The following is a 21395-nucleotide window of genomic DNA, read 5'->3' on the forward strand; positions in this document are numbered from 1 at the left end:
TGGCGAAAGAGGAATTAGAGAGTTATCGTATCTAAAATACAAACGTCGAAGGTTTAAAAAAGGGGGGAGCGCGGAGGCGTAGAGTGATGAAATACGTAAACGCAGTGCGGAAACGCTGTCGTATTACTTGCACGATTCTATAGGTCTCTGTGTATGTCGGAAACAGCGGCCAGTTTTCGGTGGAACGCAAAATTTTCATCTTTCGTTATCAATTGGTTGCAAGATTCTTCTGGGACACTGTTACAAAAAGAGAAAAGATCTGTTGCTCCGTCAGATTCATTATATACAGGGGTATCACGATACGAACGGTGCCCTTTTCAAAGCGCGACTCTCGCAATGTCCTCGACGCGCGAATTTCCTGTATGATTGCATTCTTTTTCTTTTCCCCCTCTTTGAGAAATTTCAATTTTCCTCGGAGAGGAACGCACGAGCCAGTCGATCGTTCCTCTCGTCTCACTGTTCTCTTTTTCCCCCATTCACGCAAACATAACAGGCAAGAATAAGATTTGCGTTACAAATCCCGCGATTCGGATCCTTTATTAACAAAATTGCATTCTTTTTGCTCGACGACGAATTGTACGATCGCAAATTTACAAAAATTACTGCATACATGTGTACATATGTGTCTTCCTGTGTATACCAAACCGTGTGTACAGAAATACTGAACGTCTCTCGCACACTTTTACATATTTTACAGAAGTGGTACAACACGCTCGAGGAACAGGATACGCGCGTACGCAAAGGACGATTCGTTGGGGCTGGATGTGTATCGTGAAGTTTTGCAAACGGATCTGACGAATCGCACGAATCCGTAATGCAAAAAAAGAACGAATGATGAAAAGTATTACACGCACGACGTTCAAATTCAGTGAAAAAAGATCGAAAGACCATCGTGTATCGAACATGTGGTTCCACTTTTTTCCACTTTTCCGGTTTTCGTTTTCCTTCGTTTCCCTTTTTTTTTTACACACGGTACACGCGCACATCGTAGAAGTCGCGCAACCAATAATTATTTCCATTCTCGCGTTATATAAAAAATTTACACTATTTATAATCAAAAAGTCGTTTAAGAATTTCCTTCATTCCTCAGAAGCTTAAGTAGACATATGTATATGTATATATATATAACACGACAGCAATTAGGTGGTCACCTACTCGCCAACGTTCCCGTTACTAAAGTTTCCGTTTTTTTTTTCCTTTTTTTTTCTCTCAAGGGGACAGAAATGGGGCAGCCGCAGCGCTTAAAAAGAAAGTGTATCCGTATTTGTATGTACCATATTTATAAAGCGTTATATACGTGAGCTTGCCTTCTGCGTATTTTTATATATATATGTATATATATATATTTATTTATTTATATTTATATTTATATAGAAGTGTGTATCTAGCAATCATTAGTAATAGCGATAATAATCGATAATGGGAAGGTCGTTAATCAAACAATATAGATAGTAATAATAATTATAGGAATAATAATTATAATAATAATAATCAATAAGAATAATAATATTAATTATAATAATAAAAAGTATATAATAGTAACCAAGTAATTATCTTAGCTGATAAGACATGAGATTTTGCGTTCGAGTTTTGCTTCTGCTATGACTTTTCGGCTCTTCTTTTTCTTAGTTTTTCCCTACAACTTCGACAGGTGGAGGGGGAGAGATGATATATACTGCATCGATGCTTCTATTACGAAAAATGATACCTTTCTGTTCCTGATCGATTCTTAATTTACAAGATGATTGCGCGCGATTTTACATGGACGAAGAGGAATTGTCGTCGTTCCTTATTTAAATATCAGTAAACGTATTAAGACGTCTCTAATCTATGGGAATCCGCGTGAAATTAAAGTATATATCCTGTCGATCATGAGTGAAATGTGGCGGTTGGAATGTCTCTGTCTGTTTTCATCGAGATTTTTCGTATAATCGTTTATATTCAACTGTTTCTTTTTTTTTTCCTTTCGTTTTCTAAGTCGGTTTCTCTAACGTTTCAGCCGCAGCTTCAAAACGAGCAGCCACCTCTCAGCGATTTTCGAAAAGATCGACTCCCCGCGCGGGGCGGATCGAGCGAAGCAAGAAAAAGAAATAGAAAAGGCCAAAAAACGTCACTTAATGGTCCGATAAGTACTGCGTATCTCTTCCCTGTACAAATATTTTCGTCGTCCGTTTTGCTTTACTCCTCCTGTTCGTCAAAGACAGTCACTAGCAGAGTAAGTCATCCTTGCGCCAAGAAGAAATAGAAAGAGAGAAAGGTTTACCTAAGAATTTGTCAATTTCGTTAATAAATCGTTATTTACAATATGTTACAAAGAAAACGGCTATAGTCTTCCTCATCTTTCTTTTTTGCCCTTTTTCGTCTTTTCTTTTTCTTTCCTTTCTTTTTGTACAAAAATCGCAACGGACCTCGAGAGCTTGCTTTGCGGTTGTCCCTACTTTCTTTTGCTCCACCATACTTTTCCCTTTTTTAGAATTCTACACATATATAACACCTAAGATTTAAGAAAATATTATACATTGTACACGGTATTAAGATTACAACTTTGATCTTATTTATTATCACCTATCGGCTATGAGAATGTAACACGCAACGAACTTCCTCGGGTGTATACAAACGGTGAATCGGAAGAAAGGGGGATTATTAGTGATTTCGGGATACGTGAACGCTGAATTTAAAAAACTGCGAGATTTTGTACAATCGCCGAGAGTGGATTCTCTCGATGAAGAACACTAATATATATATATACACATATTACTCCTGAAACAAATTAGATAAAGCTTTCCTCTTATTTCAAGTATTGTGGTCGTCCTCGAAATTCCTGGGAAACATTTTTAACGAAATCCTAACTAACAATCTTTGCCTCCTATTATCGATTTTACTCCTCGAAGGGGGCGTCCTGGACGAATAAAATCGTACGTATGAAAAACACATGATCGTCGCCAAAAAGGATAAAAAAAAGTCTACGATGAAATATGCGCGCAGAGATGAGAACTTACTGAGAAAGACACGATAGAATTGGCGAATTGAATCTCGAGCTGATTCCATCGCGAGTACAAAAAGCTGTGGATTAGTTGACAAAATTAATCGAAGGGATAAAAATGCATGATGAATGCACAATGAACAAAGCTGAACCGCAAGCAATCGTGTGAACTCGAGGACTGCAAAGAAAAAGACAGAACAAAAAAAGGATTCGATGCTATTGAAAACAGCTGAGAGGTGCTCTTTCCAACCGTCTTATCTGATTGTTATTAATAATGTACAAATCGAAATGCTCGGTGTGTAAATGGCATTTTAATGTGTGGGTGTAAAAGGTCGGAGGGGACATGCGGCGCGAAATAATATAGATACACACGCAATGGGAATATTAATTTCCTGAAATTTTCCTTCTTTTAAAGAACGCGTTATCATTTATACAATGTACAATGAGTCTCAGTTACGTTCAAAAATCACCGCAGTTGCGATGGCTGCGATTAGCTTTAAAAGGGGGTGGAGGAGGAGGCGAAGGGGGTTGGAGAAGGGTTGAGAAATGGATGAATCTGGAATCTAAACGTTTCTTTTTCTACAGAGCGTCTCCTTTGTCAAAAATGTTTGTATCTTACAATTGTGTGTCTATATGCCTATGTGCGAAGGGATAGAGGGAAGAGGGGACAAGCAGAGTGATTCAGATCATTGGTAAAAATTCTAGGAGACAGGGGAATGTAACGATGTTGATTGGGGGGCAGCAGCATTAGAACGTAAATCATATTTAAATTTAATATAATTAGTAATTATTATAATACACGATATTCACAAAGTCCGTTAAAAAGGAGAGAATTTCCATGAAAAATAAAATTATTCATTGAATTTACGGTTCCTCACGATAGGGGTTGTCACGTCGTACCTATACACATTTGTTATTTATTTATATCACAATTTACAAAATTCGAGAATCGTGGGGGCTGGAGGAAGGGGGGAGAAGAAAGAGGAGGAGCGAAAGAAGAAAGATCAGAAAAGGGGGAAATGTAAAAAGGATGTTTACGAGAGTAAAAAATGCTCCGCGCCTATGAAGGCGGCAAACATAAGACGAACAAAAAGGAGAACCGTGCTGACGACTTGATGTCTCTCCTCAATACTTTTATTTCTATCTCCTCTATTTATCCTTTCTGTTGCATTTTTTGATCGCTTTATTGAAATTTTCGCGATATGCTTTCGAAATCTCTTCTAAATTCAAAATAAAATTCATAAATTTGGTTCTCTTTTCTTTTTGCTTCCTTAATTTTTTTCCTCTGTTTATGAAAGAATCTAAAGCAATCAAATTGGGGCAGTTCAGCGGTCAGATCAAGGTTACTCAGCTTCATTTCCCATGTCAAACGCTATGCTAAACTTTAATCAACGTATCTGTAGCTCCTAACAACGCCACTATCAAATCTGAACCTGATACCGATTCACTGATCGGGCGTGTACCGCACACAAGAACATAATACTACTTTCAACGTGCAAAGACAGCACACGGTACACTCGCGATCAAGACAACTCGTGCATTTTTTTTTAAGACCATTCTCATTACATCTCGATATAAATGCATGCAGCTCTAAGATCTATCCTAGCTGTCTAAACACAATTTTCTTTTCTTCGAACCTCTGTTGTTATTACACCGAGTTTTGTGATCTCTCCCTAACTATTTTTTTACGGGTTTCTTAAGTGTTTATCAGAGGGCAGAGCTCTATACTCCTTTGAAAAAGTGCTGAGTTTTAAAAGGATAAAGTGGTATATTCATTAAACAACGATAACATTACCCAAAAGAACGTAGGGGGAACCTATTTTTTTTTTAAATTATCGGAACACATTCGTACCGTTTTGAAACTGCGCCGCTGTCAGATCATCGATCGAACAAGCGACGCTCAAAAGACAACCATCTCAGCACTGTAGTTTCTTGTTACGATTGCTCGAAGCTTGTCCAGCCGTTTCGAAGAAACTCGGTTCTCGAACGTTATTGGTGCAACTTTCGCGATACTTTATATGCGAATCTACAAATGTATTACTCGGCAGCACGTTAGATTACTAATAGAAAAAAAAAATGCACTGCACCTCTAACGTTGTTCTACAAACTGCTTTTTCTGACACACATTCAATCTTGAAGTGTTTCCATTTTCTTTGTGCCGTGATTTCGTGCTGTACCCTCTCGATATTCTCTGTACAAAGTCTGTCAGCTTCTTATGGTTTTTGGAAAAATAAGAAAAATTCATCTCGATAGTTTTTCTACCTCTCTTCTTTTTCTTCGTGTTAATCGAATACGAGCATTCTCTTTTTTTTTTTGCTTTATATAATCCCAAGACAGAACAAGACGAATACACGACACGTAGAAATGTATCCTCCCTTCTTTTCTTCGTCCATCATAAATGAATGGCGATAGATACGTTTCAATAAATATTACGTAGGTCTTGGTACGTGTTTCTTTGAACGTACGAAGATCTGGAGAAGCTTATACCTTCTGAAACAGTACGCTTTACAAAACCTGCGTTGGCTGCTGAGCTGGTGTAGATACTGTACCAGCAGCCGAAGCTGGCGGTCCGATTGGACCGAGATCGCTTCCACCACTCGAAGCACCAGCTGGCGTCGTCACTCCCATTGCAGACGCTGTCTTCATGAAGAACTTTTCTAGCTTGACAATGATGTGCTTGCCATACGTGTACTTGCGTAAACTGCCCAAGTGGGGGCGGATCTTGTGCATCAATACTTTGCGCTGCGCTGGTTCTGCTACATCGATCATCTTCTGAACTACGTAGTTGGCATACTGATCTTTCATCATGACGTTCAGTGCGCTGTTTCATAACACGTGTAAAAGTTAATCGTAAGATCGTTTTATCGGGAAAAACTGACGAATGAATCTAATATTTGATTATTATTTATTTCAAGAAAAAATTAATCTTACTTGTCGTTAAAGCCGCAAACTTCCTCAATGAGTACAGCGCGTTCTTGTCTTGTAGCATGAGTTACACATTTCTCCACAACATTACTCGCGAATTTGTGTTGCGATAGAGTAAGTACTTTACCCCTAACACTGCTGATCAACTGTGCCTTATCTTCCGGTTTTCCGTGTTCTTAAAAAAATATGCAGAAGAAGGTAATAAACTTTCTTATGAAGAAGGAAAAAAATAGAAAGTGCTAGTTCGCGAATAAAGCTTGTTACTCACCAAGTACGTGCTGGATAACGTAATTGCCATATTGATCTTGAATGAGTTGGTCGGTTGCAGCGTGCAATTCTTGTAGAATACCCTGAGTTTGCTCAGGAGTGCAGTGCTCGAGAATACGTTGAATCACTCTGCACCCATAAGGATGAGTGCTCAGCGAATAGACTTGACCGGCGAATGCTCCGATCACAAACTGCAGTGCTCGTGGCTCGACGCACTCGATGCACTTTTGCACGACGTGGTTTCCATTTTGATCTTTCACACACTTCAGAACATGCCCGTCCAGTTCTCGGACTATCTCCTGCTGCTGCTCTGGCCCGATCGATTCAAGAGCCTTCTGAATCACTCTACAGCCGTACATCTGCAGTGCCAAGGGCAGTACGTGTCCTCGAACCTAATGCAACACGAGCACAGAAGTAGCAAAGTGCAAAGGGTCTCTAGAAATTGTAGACTCTTACAACTACCAGATCAGATGTGAATTATTTTCGATCAATTTACGTCAGCTGACACGCAAAGGTGATCATCATTTTGAATATAATGCAGAATAGATGAATGAGTACTATAATGAATACCTTTTGAGCAAGGGTGGACTTCTGTTCCGGGGTGCCGAATTCAAAGAACTTCTGAATAACATAATTTCCAAAAACGTCTGTCATCAATGAGTAAGCTGAGGTGAGAATTTCTTGAAACACGAGCTGCTTCTCGCTAGCTGAGGCACGTTCTAATTTCTGTTGGATGAAACGGGAACCATGCTGATCTTGGCTGAATTCGACTATGTGATTAGCCAAATCACGCAGCTGAAGACAGGGGAATCTATAACACGATTAACGCCTGAGTAAGCTAAGCTCATAATACATATTAAATAACAATTCTACAATCACGTACCGATTATTCCTGAAATCCTCCAACAAACGTGATCGACCTCCTGCATTTTTGTCTCCAATACTTGTAGTACCACCGCGACCAGGTTTGCCGACCAGGTTCGGGAAAAGAGAGCTACTGGAGCCGAAAACTCCATTAGCTGTCAAAGCAGGAACGGCGCTAGCGCGGAATTTAGCTTCAGCTCCGGGAGCAGCGGAGACTCGGCTGGCTCCACCGACCAATCCACCCAGAGATCCTCCCAAAGTTGGTGGTGGGGTTAAAGATAATCCTAATGGGCTGGGCGATGCTGTCACTGTGCCTATAAGCAGAGCAAGACAAATGTATTACTACTATCAACAAAAACAGAGAGTTTCTCCCTTAATCTAATACCAAGTGACTCTTACCAAGGGCTCCATAACTCTGAGGCCATTTGGCGCGACTGTACTCTAAGCTAGGGCTGAATGCAGACGTATTTCTATCAAAAGAATCTCTTCGCGCGGTGGAAGAAGCGCCAAGTCCCAGACCTGCGAACAAAGGGACACTTCGTTCTGAGGACGAATCGATGGAAAAGCAAGTAACGCGATAATCACGATTCTATGACGGAAACGTCACTGACAGAGGGTTTATACGTAGAACATAGTAAGGACAAACGAATACGCTCGCAAAAGAAGCATGCAACATATGATTCGGTTATGTACAAAGAAATCGAAGACGCCGGCGACGCTTGAACTCGAAGAGAGAGACACACTTCTCTCGACTAGTTTTCAGGGATCTATACCTGTGCTCTGGAGTTGAGCTGGCGAGCCCAGTGCCCCCAGAGGGGAGCCGCCATATCCTAGGGCCGCTAGACCCGCGGCAAGTCCTGATCCTTGCTGCTGCGCCTGTTGCACCGCGACTGCCTGAGCTTGTGCAACCACTGCTGCTGCACTGCACGCCGCCAGACCTGCACCGAAAGCCCGCAACCCACACACGCTCTTAGTTATCAATTAATCTGCCGTACGTTACCAACCTCACACCGTCTATTAAGCCTAGCGGGTACAATCGTTCCAACACACACGCACACGCTTCCGCTATTTAACATCGAAATCTCTCCTACCAACGTTTCTCTGTTTCTTTTTTAGTCACGAGGTTAATATACGTGGCGAGTGTACACGTATATACAGATACTGACAAGTTACTGACAAGTTCCAATGTTAATGGTATAGACATGTGTGTATATATAAACGTATATCTTCTTCATTGGTATACAATTCACTGCCATGCATGTATGTACATATTATATATACTATACTGGGTGGAGTAGTAAGAATTATCACTGGGAATATCTTTGGAATTAAGAGACATAAATTTTAGATAAAGTTACTCGAAAACAGATACAGAGATATTTAAACTGATAATTCTTATTCGTCCACCCCGGAAATTTGATACAAGTGGAATCGATATCCAAAAGAATAACACACAGACACGTATCTACAGCGCTAATGACTGCTTTCGGGGAAGTTTAATCACAAGGTTCGTTCACAGCAAAACATCTTACCCAAACATTCTCCAGGCGTAGCATTACTATGGGATGTAGGTGTCGGCTGAGAATATAGACTTGGGGGTGGTGGAGCAGGTGGTCCCGGGGGTGGTTGAGACGGGGCTCTGTTCACCAAAACAGGGGCTGGACTGACCAATCTCATAGGGGTTGCCGCGGAACTCAAACCGCGCACACCGCCCATCACTATGGATCCATTCTGATCGTAGTACGCTGGTATCACTTGGTACTGACCCTGGACCTGAAAAACCACGTCTTTATACTCTCTACCAACTTTATACTCTACTTCTTTTCTAAGCGCGCGAGTAATCAGAAATCTATTCAGAGAAAAGAGGTGCATATAAGAAGCTTACAAGAGGAGGACGTTCAGAATAGGTAACAGTTATATCTGTGGTTGCAAGGCAGAATGACCTACAAGATATTGGCCTTTAAAATTTCAAGATGGACTTGCGTCCTCTTAAGCCCTCATTTTTAAGTGAAAAAATTCGTTCAATACCCTCTTTTTGCAAACATAAATTCTATATTTTATCCGATCTCAATTAAGGCCAAATTCCTTGAAAATATAACCCACAGATCGTTTTGCCTCGTAGTCATAGATATAAGCTGCACATAAAACACTCCCCACGTCAGTTTCCACGAATCAAAAGCCTAAGGATGACCAGAAGGCGAGGTAAAAGCAGTTCGCCGACAATAGGATTTATTTCTAAACACGTGCGCATCTGAGCCGTCTGGGCAGCTTCGGAAAACAGACTAATTAGCCGCTTACAGTCTGCGCCAAATTATTTGCAGTGTCTTGAGCGGCAGCTGCGGCGGCCGCGGCGGATGACGGTGTCAGCGGTCGCCTAGGAGGTGGTGGAGCCGCGGCCTGAGGAGGTGCCTGAGGGAGCAGCCCTGCTGGGTAGACCCATGGCGCGACCCCATAATACTGCGGTACCACTGGAGGCGGTGCTCCAGCTATCAATGCGCCCACATAAGGTTCCTGGCCGCTGATCACGGTATAAGGTGCCGTCGCAAAATTTTGTTGCGGTTGTTGTTGCTGCTGCTGCTGGGCCTGGGATGCGGCTAGATACTGTTGCTGTTGCTGCTGCTGCTGTTGCTGCAGTAATTGTAACTGCTGCGGCGTGGCCCCTTGTGGCTGGCTCCGGAACAGTTGCTGCAAGAAGAGCACACGATGATAGTTTCCACGTTCGTTCTGCGTGATTGCGTGCACGGTCGTTGGTAGTGATTACAGCGGGGATAGATACACGCACGGTAGGCTCGTTCCCGTAATCGACCAGTAATTTTAGATTCGAGTGCTCCTCTGAGGTCCTCGCGTTTCGATCTATGTTTAGTTATTTGTATTTCAATGTATCCGCGGTCTATTCTCGGCGTTCTCCTTTACAGAATTATCTGATCAGAGGGGCGCAAATTTTCGGGAAAAAGTGCCCGCAGACAACGTCAGACTGTTTCTCTTAATTTATTCGACAATGGCCGAGGAACTCTGGGCAGAATTCCAATCCCGACGGAGATTGAATCTCCCGAAGAGTCGAGGAGTCGTTGATCGTGTAACGTAATCAATGCCTCGAGACTTCGATGTCGACATCCTGTTACTGGGCGGGATTTCAGTGGGTCTGGCTTCGAGTTTCGGATCAAGGTCGATCTCCTCGAAGGGGCCAGAGGAGAGTGTAAGAGAGGACAAGTTAAGGTAACGGCGTAAACACGGTGTTAGACCTGTCGACTCGGAGGGAGTCGGAGGCCTAGGTTGGCTTGGGTCGACGACCCCCCGCGGACATTCACCGACAAGCGTTCGCCTCCGTGTTACCGGTACTGACTCTGGACTCTAATTGACCGACAAACGCAGCACTCTGGGACAGTAGTAGTAGAGGCGGGACAGTCATCGAATCGCGATCGGCTCGGCCTTGTCCCCGCCTTCCTCTTTAAGGAATCGCTGCCGAGGAACCTTGAATCATCTTCTTAAATCTCAAAACCGAGCGTGAAAGGATCTTGACCTCCACCTGGGAGCGAACGAGCAACCTCCTGGACCGTCAAACTGTTATTTATGATCTTGTCAAACGTTTGAATTGCCAACAAATTGCGAAACAAATCGCTGTCTACGGCCACAAGTAAATCACCTTTGGTGGGTCTGTGTAGTCTGGTGGAAAGAACGCGTGCGCCTTGAATTAAGCAATTGGCCGTCACCAATTACTAGACGGGGGATTCACCTCGCGACCTTTCCTCAAGCTATCATTACGGTTCGAGCGTAAAAGTGGTCTTGGACCTTTAACGAAGATAACGATCTGGCAAATAAATAGGCATTGTTCGAATAGTCGACCCGCGAGAGCGTAGAAACTTGAACCATCCGCGACACGCTTCAGCCCCCTCGAGCCAGCGATGCGTTTCGGGTATTAACCTCTTCCGGAAGCGGCTCGAGCTTGAACCAAGGCCACGGTTACGTTTCATGATTATTCCACGCGCAAACCTTCGGAGCCCCTCTTTCCCAGCCGTGGGCATCGCTCTTTGTATCGTTCAAGGTCTGCTGAACTTGGAAAACTCCCTCGTACCCAATCAGAATTCTTAGAGAACGCAACGCGAATGCGTTGAAACAAAGAGGCATTAAGAGGATCGCTAGAAGCATTATAGCGACAGCTGGCACAGATTTCTCGTCCTGAATCGACCAACTCCGTCTACATCTACAATACGCAGTGCAGTGAAAAATCTTTGCGACGCGGAAAATTTGGGAGTCCATGGAAGACCAAATTCCGCCCAACTTTGACCCACTTCTACCTAGCGGACTTCCTATGCAAGCAACCAAACCGTGAAGAGACGGTTCGATGGACTCGTTCTGAAGTTATCATTCCAAGAGGTCTCTGCGACCATGAAGCCCGCTGAGCGTGCCATATTACAGCTTCGCGTTTGTTACGTCTATGGATCGTTTATTAACACCGCTATCTTATCGCTCACAGGTTGGCCAATTATAGTTTCAAGGCATGTCCCCATCGACTTTATCTTCCCGACTTGCCCAGCGATTACGTTCCAATTACTTATCGGGCAAACATTCTATCCGTATTGGTCAGCCAACAGGTTGATTAATAAGTTACAGATTAGCCGAGGAACAGAAGGGCAAACTCGTTGCATGGTTGAGGCTCGACGACGTATCGCGAGGAGCGAACGGTTGAGAGGCTACTCAATTCACGGCACAGTTTTTGAATGGCGTTGCAGCGAGAGCCATTACCGCAGAAGTCATTAGCGCCCTCGAAACCGGGGAAGCGTTGAAACGAACGCCTAAATGGAAATCACGGTGATTGCGTTTAAAAGGGGGCTGAAAAAATGGGGCTGGATCCTCGAGACTCGGGGGGGGAGAGCGTTTGATTTTGGGCAAGGGTGGGAAACAATGCTCCTGTCGTAGGTGAGAGAAGAGGGGCGTGGGACACATACGCGCCGTTCCTCGAAGTGTGACTCACTGTTGAATACGTAAGGTTTCCGCCGGCGGCTCGCAAATCCGCGCGCTACAGTACGAGTGCCTATTGATTCCTCTCCTGCTCTACACTCGAGTGGCCACGTGGAAAGGGGAGGGAGAGGATCTGGCACGAGTCGACCGTGACAATCGTTGCCAGATTTTTCGGAAACCCTCTGGGCCATTATCCAGCCTTAATGGCTCGCGGCATTCGATTTTCCCTGGATCCGAGTCACTGGTGTCTCCCGCGCTCATCCGACTCTGGGTATCGCCTCGAATTCCGATAATGATCCTGATCAAGGGAAAATCGCGTCTATACCTCGGCAGAGATTAGAGAGAACGATGTGTTCAGGTCTAGCGCCACGGGGAAACAAGTTCTGAAATATTCATGGTTAACGACAGTGCAAGAAAAGACATCCATCACACAAGCGACTGTCAGAGAATCGCTTATGACAGTGGGTCGTAAATAATGGCTTCGACGATGCTGAATCTTTCTTTAGATAACTGTCCTGTTTATTTCACAGGAAGGGGCTCCACAAGTCGAATTGGGTCGATCTTGCAGCATTGATTCTAGCGAGAACTGAAGTCGTTCTTCGTGAAGCTATTCTACTGCGAATGTAATTCATCCAGTCTTGATGAAACACGTGAGATTTCTAACAACAGGTACAACCATACAATTGGCCAACTCTCGTCCCGAAAGATAAGGTCAATCCTTCGTTGACACGCAAGGGATCGTGAACAGCGGGGGACCGTAAAAAGACGAGAGTACTGATAAAGCCAGGCGCTCACTTTTCAATGTTAGCCAGTTGCACCACAGTCCATAAATATTTCGACACTTGGTGAAACGTGCTTAATTAGAACATTCATATCTCTATTTTAATAAAAATCTCTCTGACAGGTAAAAATAGGGTAATTGTGGCAACTGTATAAGTTTTAATTCATTGCTAATCGTCTATTTGCTGATAAGATCTTCAACATACAACTCCCATTACTTGCTTTAAGTATAGCATTCTCTGATGATAATCTACGTAGAAAGATTTTTTAACTAAAATAGAGATATGGACGTTTTAATTTACTTCCATCAGACGTTCAAATACTTATGGGCAGTAGTGCACGCCCAGGAATTGGCGCAAAGCCCGTTCTTCGATTAGCAGCGGCGCATCGAGGAGGGTCCACGCGATGTAATCGCCGATGTAAGAGCCATTAACGCGAAGATACCACGTTAACGCGATCGCGAAAACGGGTTCACCGATGGAGGAAACGGCGGTTCAACGAACTTTCGGCTATGCTCGTTTGACTTTCAAAACGACGCGCTTCGAATGGGTAACTTCAACATTTGCTGCACACTGGCAACCGTGAACTTTCTTGCGGCCCGTTTCGCCGGATGCCGCGTCGAAAATTCGACTGGTGACTTCGACTTGACAAAACAGCGAGCAGTCGGTGGAAACCGAGCAAGTACATTGCAACTTTTCATTTTATGGTTGCAGAAAATGGGAGGAGGAATTGAGAACTGTCTTTCAGAAAATTATTTTCTTTTTTGTGTTCATAGTTGAGCAGTCATCGCTATAATAATAGAATTATACTGTCGAGCGCAAGAGTCTTCGATCATTCAGACTTCAGAATAGATCTAGGGCATAAGGCTTCTCATTACAAAAACTTGAGAATTAAATTTAATCAGTCCGGTAAAAAATTCATTAGAACCTCACAGAAGTAATTATAAATAGGATAATATCTGACTTAACAATATTCAGAGATATTTCTCTGAAGACTCACGTTTCACACCGAGTCCCTTTTCTCACCCAAGAGCACGATTGCAGGGCAGTTAACATTGTCCCCAAAGCGGAAGAGAAATCACTGTAACGCACGGAACACGCGCTTGTTCGTGCGCCGCGCGATAACTTCGCTGTTAATAGCGTTGTCCGTCAGCCATGTGCGCACCGCGGAAGATCGATGCAGTGTAGACGCATCAAACGGGTTCGAATCGGAGCATGTATCCGCCACCGTTTTATCGTCTCGCATTGTCACAATGATCGCGAGAGAAAGGTTGATAACGGGGCGCGGATGCCGTGCCAGCGGTGTTTCGATAACGCGCGTTTTTAGTCAACCCCCATCCCAGAGAGACCCATCCCTGGTATGTGCATTGCTCTCGCGAATATTCAATTCGACCCGTGTTACGGTTTGCTGATCGACCGCGACACGCTTGACGCCGCTTGCGCGCCAACTTGACGCATGATTCGGGGCCATCGCATTCAGAGGAATTCTAAACCTGTCGATAGATTCTAATCTGCGGGAGATACTTTACTAGAGCCTGTGGAATGCACTTTCTATCATTCCTGCGTTTCTAGTATATGAAAATTGCATAGTTAACCGGATGGACAATATATGGGGAAGTATTCTGATAGAGATTTGCAGATAATTAACACTCTAGGGTCCACTTTTGTTTGGCCTAAGAGAAAGTCTGTTTTATGAGTTAATAAAATATTCCTATTCACTTCTTGACAAATTTTCATGTGTATTCAGAACACTACAACTAAGATCAGAGTAATTACTGGGTTTAAAAAAAGATTAGAGAAGACGCTGCTGCTCGAGTCCACTTCCTTCTGTCGATCATCGAGCTAACAAACCGAGCTCCAAGGCGTTCGTCAAAGTGGCCTTGTAGTGTCACACGTGTCCCAAGAATTATTAGGTATTCTAACGTCTCTCCATCGAGTCTCGAGTCGCGAAATTATGGTCGCGGCGCGATAACGCGAAGTGTAAAAGCCGTGCGCTGCGGCAACTCTGATTTCCCCACGTTTTCATTCTAAACGCAGCTGCGAATGGCGAGAATAGTCTCGCGCGCGGAAACTTTTCAGCGGCAGTACTAGGTTCGGCCTCCGCCTCGAATGTTCGTGCATCTGCGAGCGTGGTAATGAACGGTGGAACTAGCCCGTAAAACTTTCCAGGCTGAACTGAACCGAATCTAGATTTCGGCCCTCCACATTACCATATCTCCTCGCCGAGAGAGAGAGCGTATTATTGATTCTAACAGACCGAGTCACCAGAAAGCCGCGGCAGTCTCGAGTCCTGTCGCACACCTTGCCAAAGACAAATTTCTACCGATATTTATTAGCGTTTCGCTGCCGACCGGTCATTAACTCGCCTTCGGTGCCCGTGAATTTGAATATCGATCTCAGACGAGTCGTTTACGAGCCGGATGGGCTAGAGGAGAAAAATGTCAACTCATGCGTGTGTAGCAGAGTAAGTAGAATAAGAAAACCTGAGAGGCAAGTTTATAAATTATGCAATCAATCGAGGAAGCTATGGAGAGCAATTATCTTGAAAAACTCTCGAGTGAACACGAAGGACACGAACTCTTGGAAACCGTGGTCTTCAGGGATGATCGAACTTTTATTCTCTTCGATTAAAGGGAATTCGCGAGGGACACAAAGTGGCGTATATTCGCGGAACCAGGCTCGTTTGCGTGAAATAAAAGTACAACGACAAATAGTGGAGAAGCCCGTTACTTAACCGCTCCAGAGCACCGTTAGCTCACCTGACTGCGTGCACGGAATATACAGGGTGTCTTCGAGGTTCCCATCGCATTCCCGTATCGATGGCCACCGAAAAGGCACAATGCAGGTCGTTGAACGATCGTCCGACTTCGGCCCACCTCCAGGCACGTTCCCCCGATGGTCCTTTCGATCCTATTTCGCTCGATTATTTATTATATTCCCAACAGCCCCGCGGCAACTCGCAAGAGCCAGATAGTCCTTCCGATAAAGAATATTCCTCGTTCCGAGGAATCGAGTATCGGTTCGTTTCCACGCGACTCGAGAACTGGTTCGATAGGCATCAAGAACAATTGGGGCGCAACAATTAAAACGGTGCAAGAACAACAGGAGCCTCGATCGATGCAGGAGAAATTATTCGTCCCCTTAGGCTCTCGGTATAAAAGAATTATTTAGAGCTCTCTGGTTTCGTAACATCCTGCCTCGGGGGGCCTGGAACGTACGAATTTGCATGCGATGATACGTAACTCGCCGCCACACTGTGGAGAGGGATTCGTGACGACGCGACGACGGCGAAGATCGCAATCCTGGGGATTCATTTCGCGGAAAGAGGGTCAAGGGTCGAGGTGTCCGATTGCACGGCGACTAGCAGATGTCGATCGCTTCCTGAAATTGCTACTGCTTTCAGGACAAGACTACTTCGAACGTAAGTCTCGGCCTGGAAAGCCGAGGGAGTAGGCGAGAGCCTCTCTGCAGAGCACATTCGACCGAGTCACGAACTTGGCCAGTATTCCACAGTCCGTTTCCCATTGACCGTAACGCGACCGCGACCGTTCCACCGCGTAGAACTCGCGTGTAGACGTGTTAAGATTAGCCAGAGGGAATGGTTAATTAATCATCGTAGGAGAAACGTCGCGGCGCGGTTTACTTGAGTGAAAACTTCGATGCTTTGATAAATCTCTGCGGGTAACAATCAGCGAAGTTGTGTTGCTCGGTCATTTGATTTTGGCTCGACGAGCACATGCGCATGGAATAAGTTCTGAGCACCAAATTCAATTTGGTGTATTCAACGCATCGTAATTTGAATATTTGAAATTTTTTAATATGAAATTCAAAATAAGAAAATATAGTATAGAGATCTGCCACAATATTTACAGAGAACAAAGTATATTACTACGACAATTATTTTTAACTCTTGTATGGAATAATGAGGTCAGCAGAGAAGATCAATAACATCGACACTAGTCTAATGAAAATTTCATATGTTAAAGTACTAATCAAAGTAATGCAATATCCTATTCTTGTCTCTTTTATACATACATGTTATCAGCTCGAGTCGACAGGAATTTGCTTAAAATCAAATTTACTTAAAATTCACGAATTTGATATCAAGATTAAGAATACTTAAAATGACACTAATTAATGAATATCCTTATTAATAGATTGAAAGGTACACCTAAAGCCATCACGCAAAATCTAAAGGTTTTTTTCTTTTTCTTTTTTCGAAGTTCGTCCTCGAAGCAATTTTGCTGAGGTCGCAGCGCGTGTCGAGGAAACATTCAGAAAAGTGTCGTGCAAATCGTCGTCTCGCGGCGAGCATCGTTCGTTCCAGATAACGCGCGTCGTTCCGCAACTTTCTATGCGTGCACATCAGAGTAGTCGTCTGGTTTCGCCGTTAGCCGGTGTAAATCACGCGATGGTTGCGGAGAACCGCTGGTGTTAATGTTCCATCGGTAGAAACCGGTTTCCGTGGACACACCGGGAATCGATCGAGTTGATCCAAGAGCTCAGTCGATGCACACCGACACCCTTGCTACTGCATTTGTACCGTTCTCCGTGGCCTCCGAACACAGAGCCTAGAGAATGATCATTTTCGCGTGGAACGCCTCTATCTGGCGCGTCATCCGGGAAGCAAATGCGTTGGGACAAAAACGAAGCCGTGGATGCCACCTGCGAACTTGCCAGTTCCGCTTAACCAGGAGCAAGAAACACGTCGAACCAGTAAACGCCTGTCGCCCTCATATGGAACAGTTCTTGTACATCTTTTTCAGAATTCCCGTGGCAATTTTCCAATGTTCAAATATTCCAATTTAGAGGAATTTTAGTCTAGGGGAACTCGAATCTAGCGAGATTTGAATTTTCAGACATTCAAAGATTCGAATTTCTGCCAGATAAATGAACAATCCAACAGGTATCATTGATATTCTGGTATTTGATATTAAGCAACCGACCCTAACGGAGCCGATTCTACCTCGTGTCGGAACGTGTACCCGACCCGTTACCGTTACCTCAAACACGTTCGCTCCGGGAGCTGTATGCAGGTTGCCAGTTTCGTGGGACCATCCGCCCGCCACGAAAAATGAATGTGGAACGGATTCGCAATTATCGGGGTAGCCGGTAGACGCGAGCTGGCTCTCGAAACAATGGCCATTGTAACCGTGTCTATCCGCGGTCTGGTCCCGCGCTCGCTCCTCGCTTTTCCCGTTACAGGCGCTAGCCTACTTGTGAAAATTCAATTAAAATAAACTCTCCCGCGCGTCTCGACCAACAAACGCGCGTCATCCATTCGCCAGGAGGGTGGAAAAAATGGGAGACAGGAAGGAAGCGGTGGCTCGCTTTGGGGGCAAACTCGCGTGATAAGGGACCGGCCACACCTTGATACCAGATACCCTCTCGCGCTAGCTTTTAGCCAAATGACGCGGATTTTATTATTGGATTGCTCGCAGGGGTGCGGCCAACTCACCCTGCCGCAGTCTAATGGCCCGTTAACCGGCCCCACCTTCTTCCTGACGTTTTTTTTTTTTTTTTTCCTTTCCACGCGACACTCGTTATGCGTCAGGTCGAAACACGGATCGAACACGCGAAAAAAAGAGTCCAGCGCGAGTCCTTCGCGTATTCAAATCTACTCCTCGCACGCCAATAGCGACCAGAGGCCGCATTTACGCAAGAGTGATAGGGAGTTTAGAAATTCGCTTATGAATTTCACGCTTCTTATCTGCTTTGTTTCGAGAGACTCGTTCGCTGGATGTCTATACGAAAAAGTCATCGTTCGTTAACTTTTTAGCGAGAGTAAAAGTGTACTAAGAGCGGGGAAAAAATCGGAAACGCGATTTCAGGCTGAATACATCCCCAGATTTCGTAAGAGCGATCGCTGGAAGCGTAACTCTTTTGAACCTGCCCGATAAAAACGCATCCGTGAACGATCGCTCGTGAAAGCGTGTCGACGGGCGGAAGTAACCGGCGAAATCGTTTTAATTAATTGCTCCCCTTCTTCCCAAAATAGGATCGATCGGAAGAAATTGGAAAGTACCGGTTATCAACAATTTTGTCCAGGAAAATAGCAACAGGAAATGTCAGAGTATGACAATGGTTTTAGAGAAGTTAGAGGCAAACCGTGGAAACGCGTACGAGAAAGCGTGTCGTCGTGGAAACTGTGCCGAATGCCTCGGTCATTAAGACAAGATCTAGCCGAAGATAGTCGAATTATTTCTGCTGACGTCCAAGTCTGTTATCTCTGCGGGCCTCGAGAACATCCTACGACGCCCGGCGCAAAGTAGATTTATAAAATCGAAGAGGATTAAAGCACTGGCGTGTCGTAGAAAACGTACAAGTGTAGAAAATATTTCACAGTTTATTAACTAAACCTTTCACCTACGCCGAAACGATTACAACTGGTGGTCGCTCATCGGCTGGAGAACTAGCAATCTCGTCGAATGACGGCGAATGTCAAATTTGTTTCCATTTAGGGTGTTTGAGAAGAGTCAATGGAGACGTTCGTCGCAGGAAACTAACTAGGGAAGACCGAGGGTGAGCCAATTAGTTTTATTAGGGGGTGCGTGGGAGAAGGACGACGTAGGCGTCGCGACAGCGTTAGACGACGTTATCGATGAAGCAGGAAGGCTTCTCGGCGCCGCCGATTTTTATTGGACCATTATCACGAGGCGGAATATTTGTCTTCGCCGCTCTGTCGTACCGCAATTCTGCGTGCGAGAGTCCATTCTTTCGACCTTCTGCGCTATTAGCTGCTATTGGTCAACATTTCCAGCGAGAGAAGGTCACGAACTCGACTCTCACGGTATCGAGTTTTATCTGATAATCGGCGACCGGATAAGCCAAGTCAAAGAAGGCAACGCGCTCCAGGTATCGACATTTGTCGGAGCCTCGAGATACGATTAAACTTGTTAAGCGATTGTACCAAACAATGGAGTACGTCGCTTACATCACATACAACATGCAAGGAGTCACAATATTATGATAACACTCTAATCCCCAGTAAACTGAACGAGAAATCTCTAGAACATCAGACAACTGCTACAGATTTGCGTTTTCTATTTATTAACTGATTGACATCATCTGTTATTTACAAGCGTTAAGATTGATAAAACGTCTGCTAATGGAACTTGTCGTGTATAAAATACTAAATAAATATTTCTACTCGTGATCTCACGGACGTCGAGACAGGGGATATCGATCGATGTTGGAAAAGGCGACGCTCGTTAACGCGAGCGCACAGGAATCGATGGATTTGCAATCGTGAAAGCGTTGTCGGGGCGAGGGTGAAGATAAGCATATGGGAAACAGTCGAGTGCGCAGGCTGGCGGGGAAAAATATAAATAAACGACAATAAACGCGTGGAAGAGCTGTTAATACGCGAAGGTATCGGCGCGAGTATAGAACTAAGGGAGGGCGAGCGGAGGGCGAAAAGGGGGCGGAGGATGGAGGAGAGGAAGCAGGTCCTCGTCGAGGCGCGCTGCAAGCACGGGGGTTGATTTTAATACCCCCCAGGGAGAGAGGGGTTCTGGATGTGACCTTTATGAAATGCTACAACCTTTGTGAGCCCTGATTGCACTTCTTCATGTATACACAGACAAGAGTCCACGTAGACACGAGGGCCGCCCACACACTCCGCGCGCGGAGAGGTATGAAAGCAGCGCACGGTTGCATCGCGTGTACGCGCACAAAGCCTACGCTAGACGCTGCCTTAGGATCGTCTGCTCTCTGTACACCGGCTATTGTTTTTCGAACGTACACGCTCGCCTAACTATATACCTTAGATTCCCGCCGAGGTATCGCGTTCCACCGACCGAAGAAAGAAAGTAAACACACGCCGCTGATACAGGAGAGCTTCGTGCCAACCGCCCCCAACGTGCTTCCAAACTCTTGTCCGTTCGTGTATCGCCTTGCCTTGGACGATCAATGAAAATACAGCCTGCGTGACGTTCACGTGCGTCTCTACACGCAGCCACCTCACCAGGGGAACCACCCAACCACCCTTCACTTCACGTATTTCCCCAAGACGCTAAGGTATAGATTTTTTTTCAGTTAATAGGACCCTTGACCTTCTGCGGAGGAACTACGTGGAAAACTAGGAACATCTGGTTCACTAGATTTTTAAATGTTCAAATATTTAAATATTCAAATATTCAAATTTTCTAATATTGAAAATTTTATCACCTTCCAATTTCTGAAATTCAATTTCTGAAATTCAATTTCTGGTCGCCTGTATTGAGTATATAGCGATAGCATGTGAAGCCAGTTCTCAACTTAGCTCCGAAATCTGTGTCCCCATAGAAGGCACACCGTGAAAGGCACGAAATTTAGGTTGCGTAACAAGATCTCCGGCATTTCTAAGCGATTCCGTACCAGCTGTACCAGAAATCACGTAGCAAGGGAAGTGGCGAGGAAATCGCGAGGATATCGTTCCGACGACCAGCGCGGCGGGGAACAACGGTACTTACACTGTCGTAAACGCTGAATAACCGTTAAGTCAACTTTTTCGCCTCCTTCGGAAGCCTGGCTCACCTTCTCCTCGGCTTTCGTCGCCGAGGATTATTCTCCCAGCGCGGTGAATTTTCAAGAATGAAAAAGAAACGAAAGGAGAGAGACGTTTGTCGGTTAATCGA

At 44.7% G+C, this 21395-nt stretch overlaps 1 protein-coding gene across 2 annotated transcripts in view; it reads right to left on the reverse strand.

Annotated features, from left to right (window-relative positions):
* Positions 1-5266: 5266 nt before the first annotated feature.
* Pum (pumilio) overlaps positions 5267-21395 on the reverse strand; it is a 58456-nt gene continuing 42327 nt past the window's right edge. The window contains exons 10-18 of one of the 2 annotated variants that reach the window (XM_076391291.1): positions 9338-9724; positions 8572-8812; positions 7813-7977; positions 7439-7558; positions 7059-7353; positions 6746-6986; positions 6177-6567; positions 5915-6083; positions 5267-5804 (exon numbers count right to left, since the gene is read on the reverse strand). In XM_076391291.1, the coding sequence (XP_076247406.1) occupies positions 5489-5804; positions 5915-6083; positions 6177-6567; positions 6746-6986; positions 7059-7353; positions 7439-7558; positions 7813-7977; positions 8572-8812; positions 9338-9724 (2325 nt within the window). In that variant the 3' untranslated portion in view covers positions 5267-5488. The remainder of the gene's footprint in view (positions 5805-5914; positions 6084-6176; positions 6568-6745; positions 6987-7058; positions 7354-7438; positions 7559-7812; positions 7978-8571; positions 8813-9337; positions 9725-21395) is intronic. The other variant, XM_076391292.1, reaches the window with a different exon arrangement.

The sequence above is a fragment of the Calliopsis andreniformis genome, unplaced genomic scaffold, assembly GCF_051401765.1.
Source record: "Calliopsis andreniformis isolate RMS-2024a unplaced genomic scaffold, iyCalAndr_principal scaffold0022, whole genome shotgun sequence".
Classification (NCBI taxonomy): Eukaryota; Metazoa; Arthropoda; class Insecta; order Hymenoptera; family Andrenidae; genus Calliopsis; species Calliopsis andreniformis.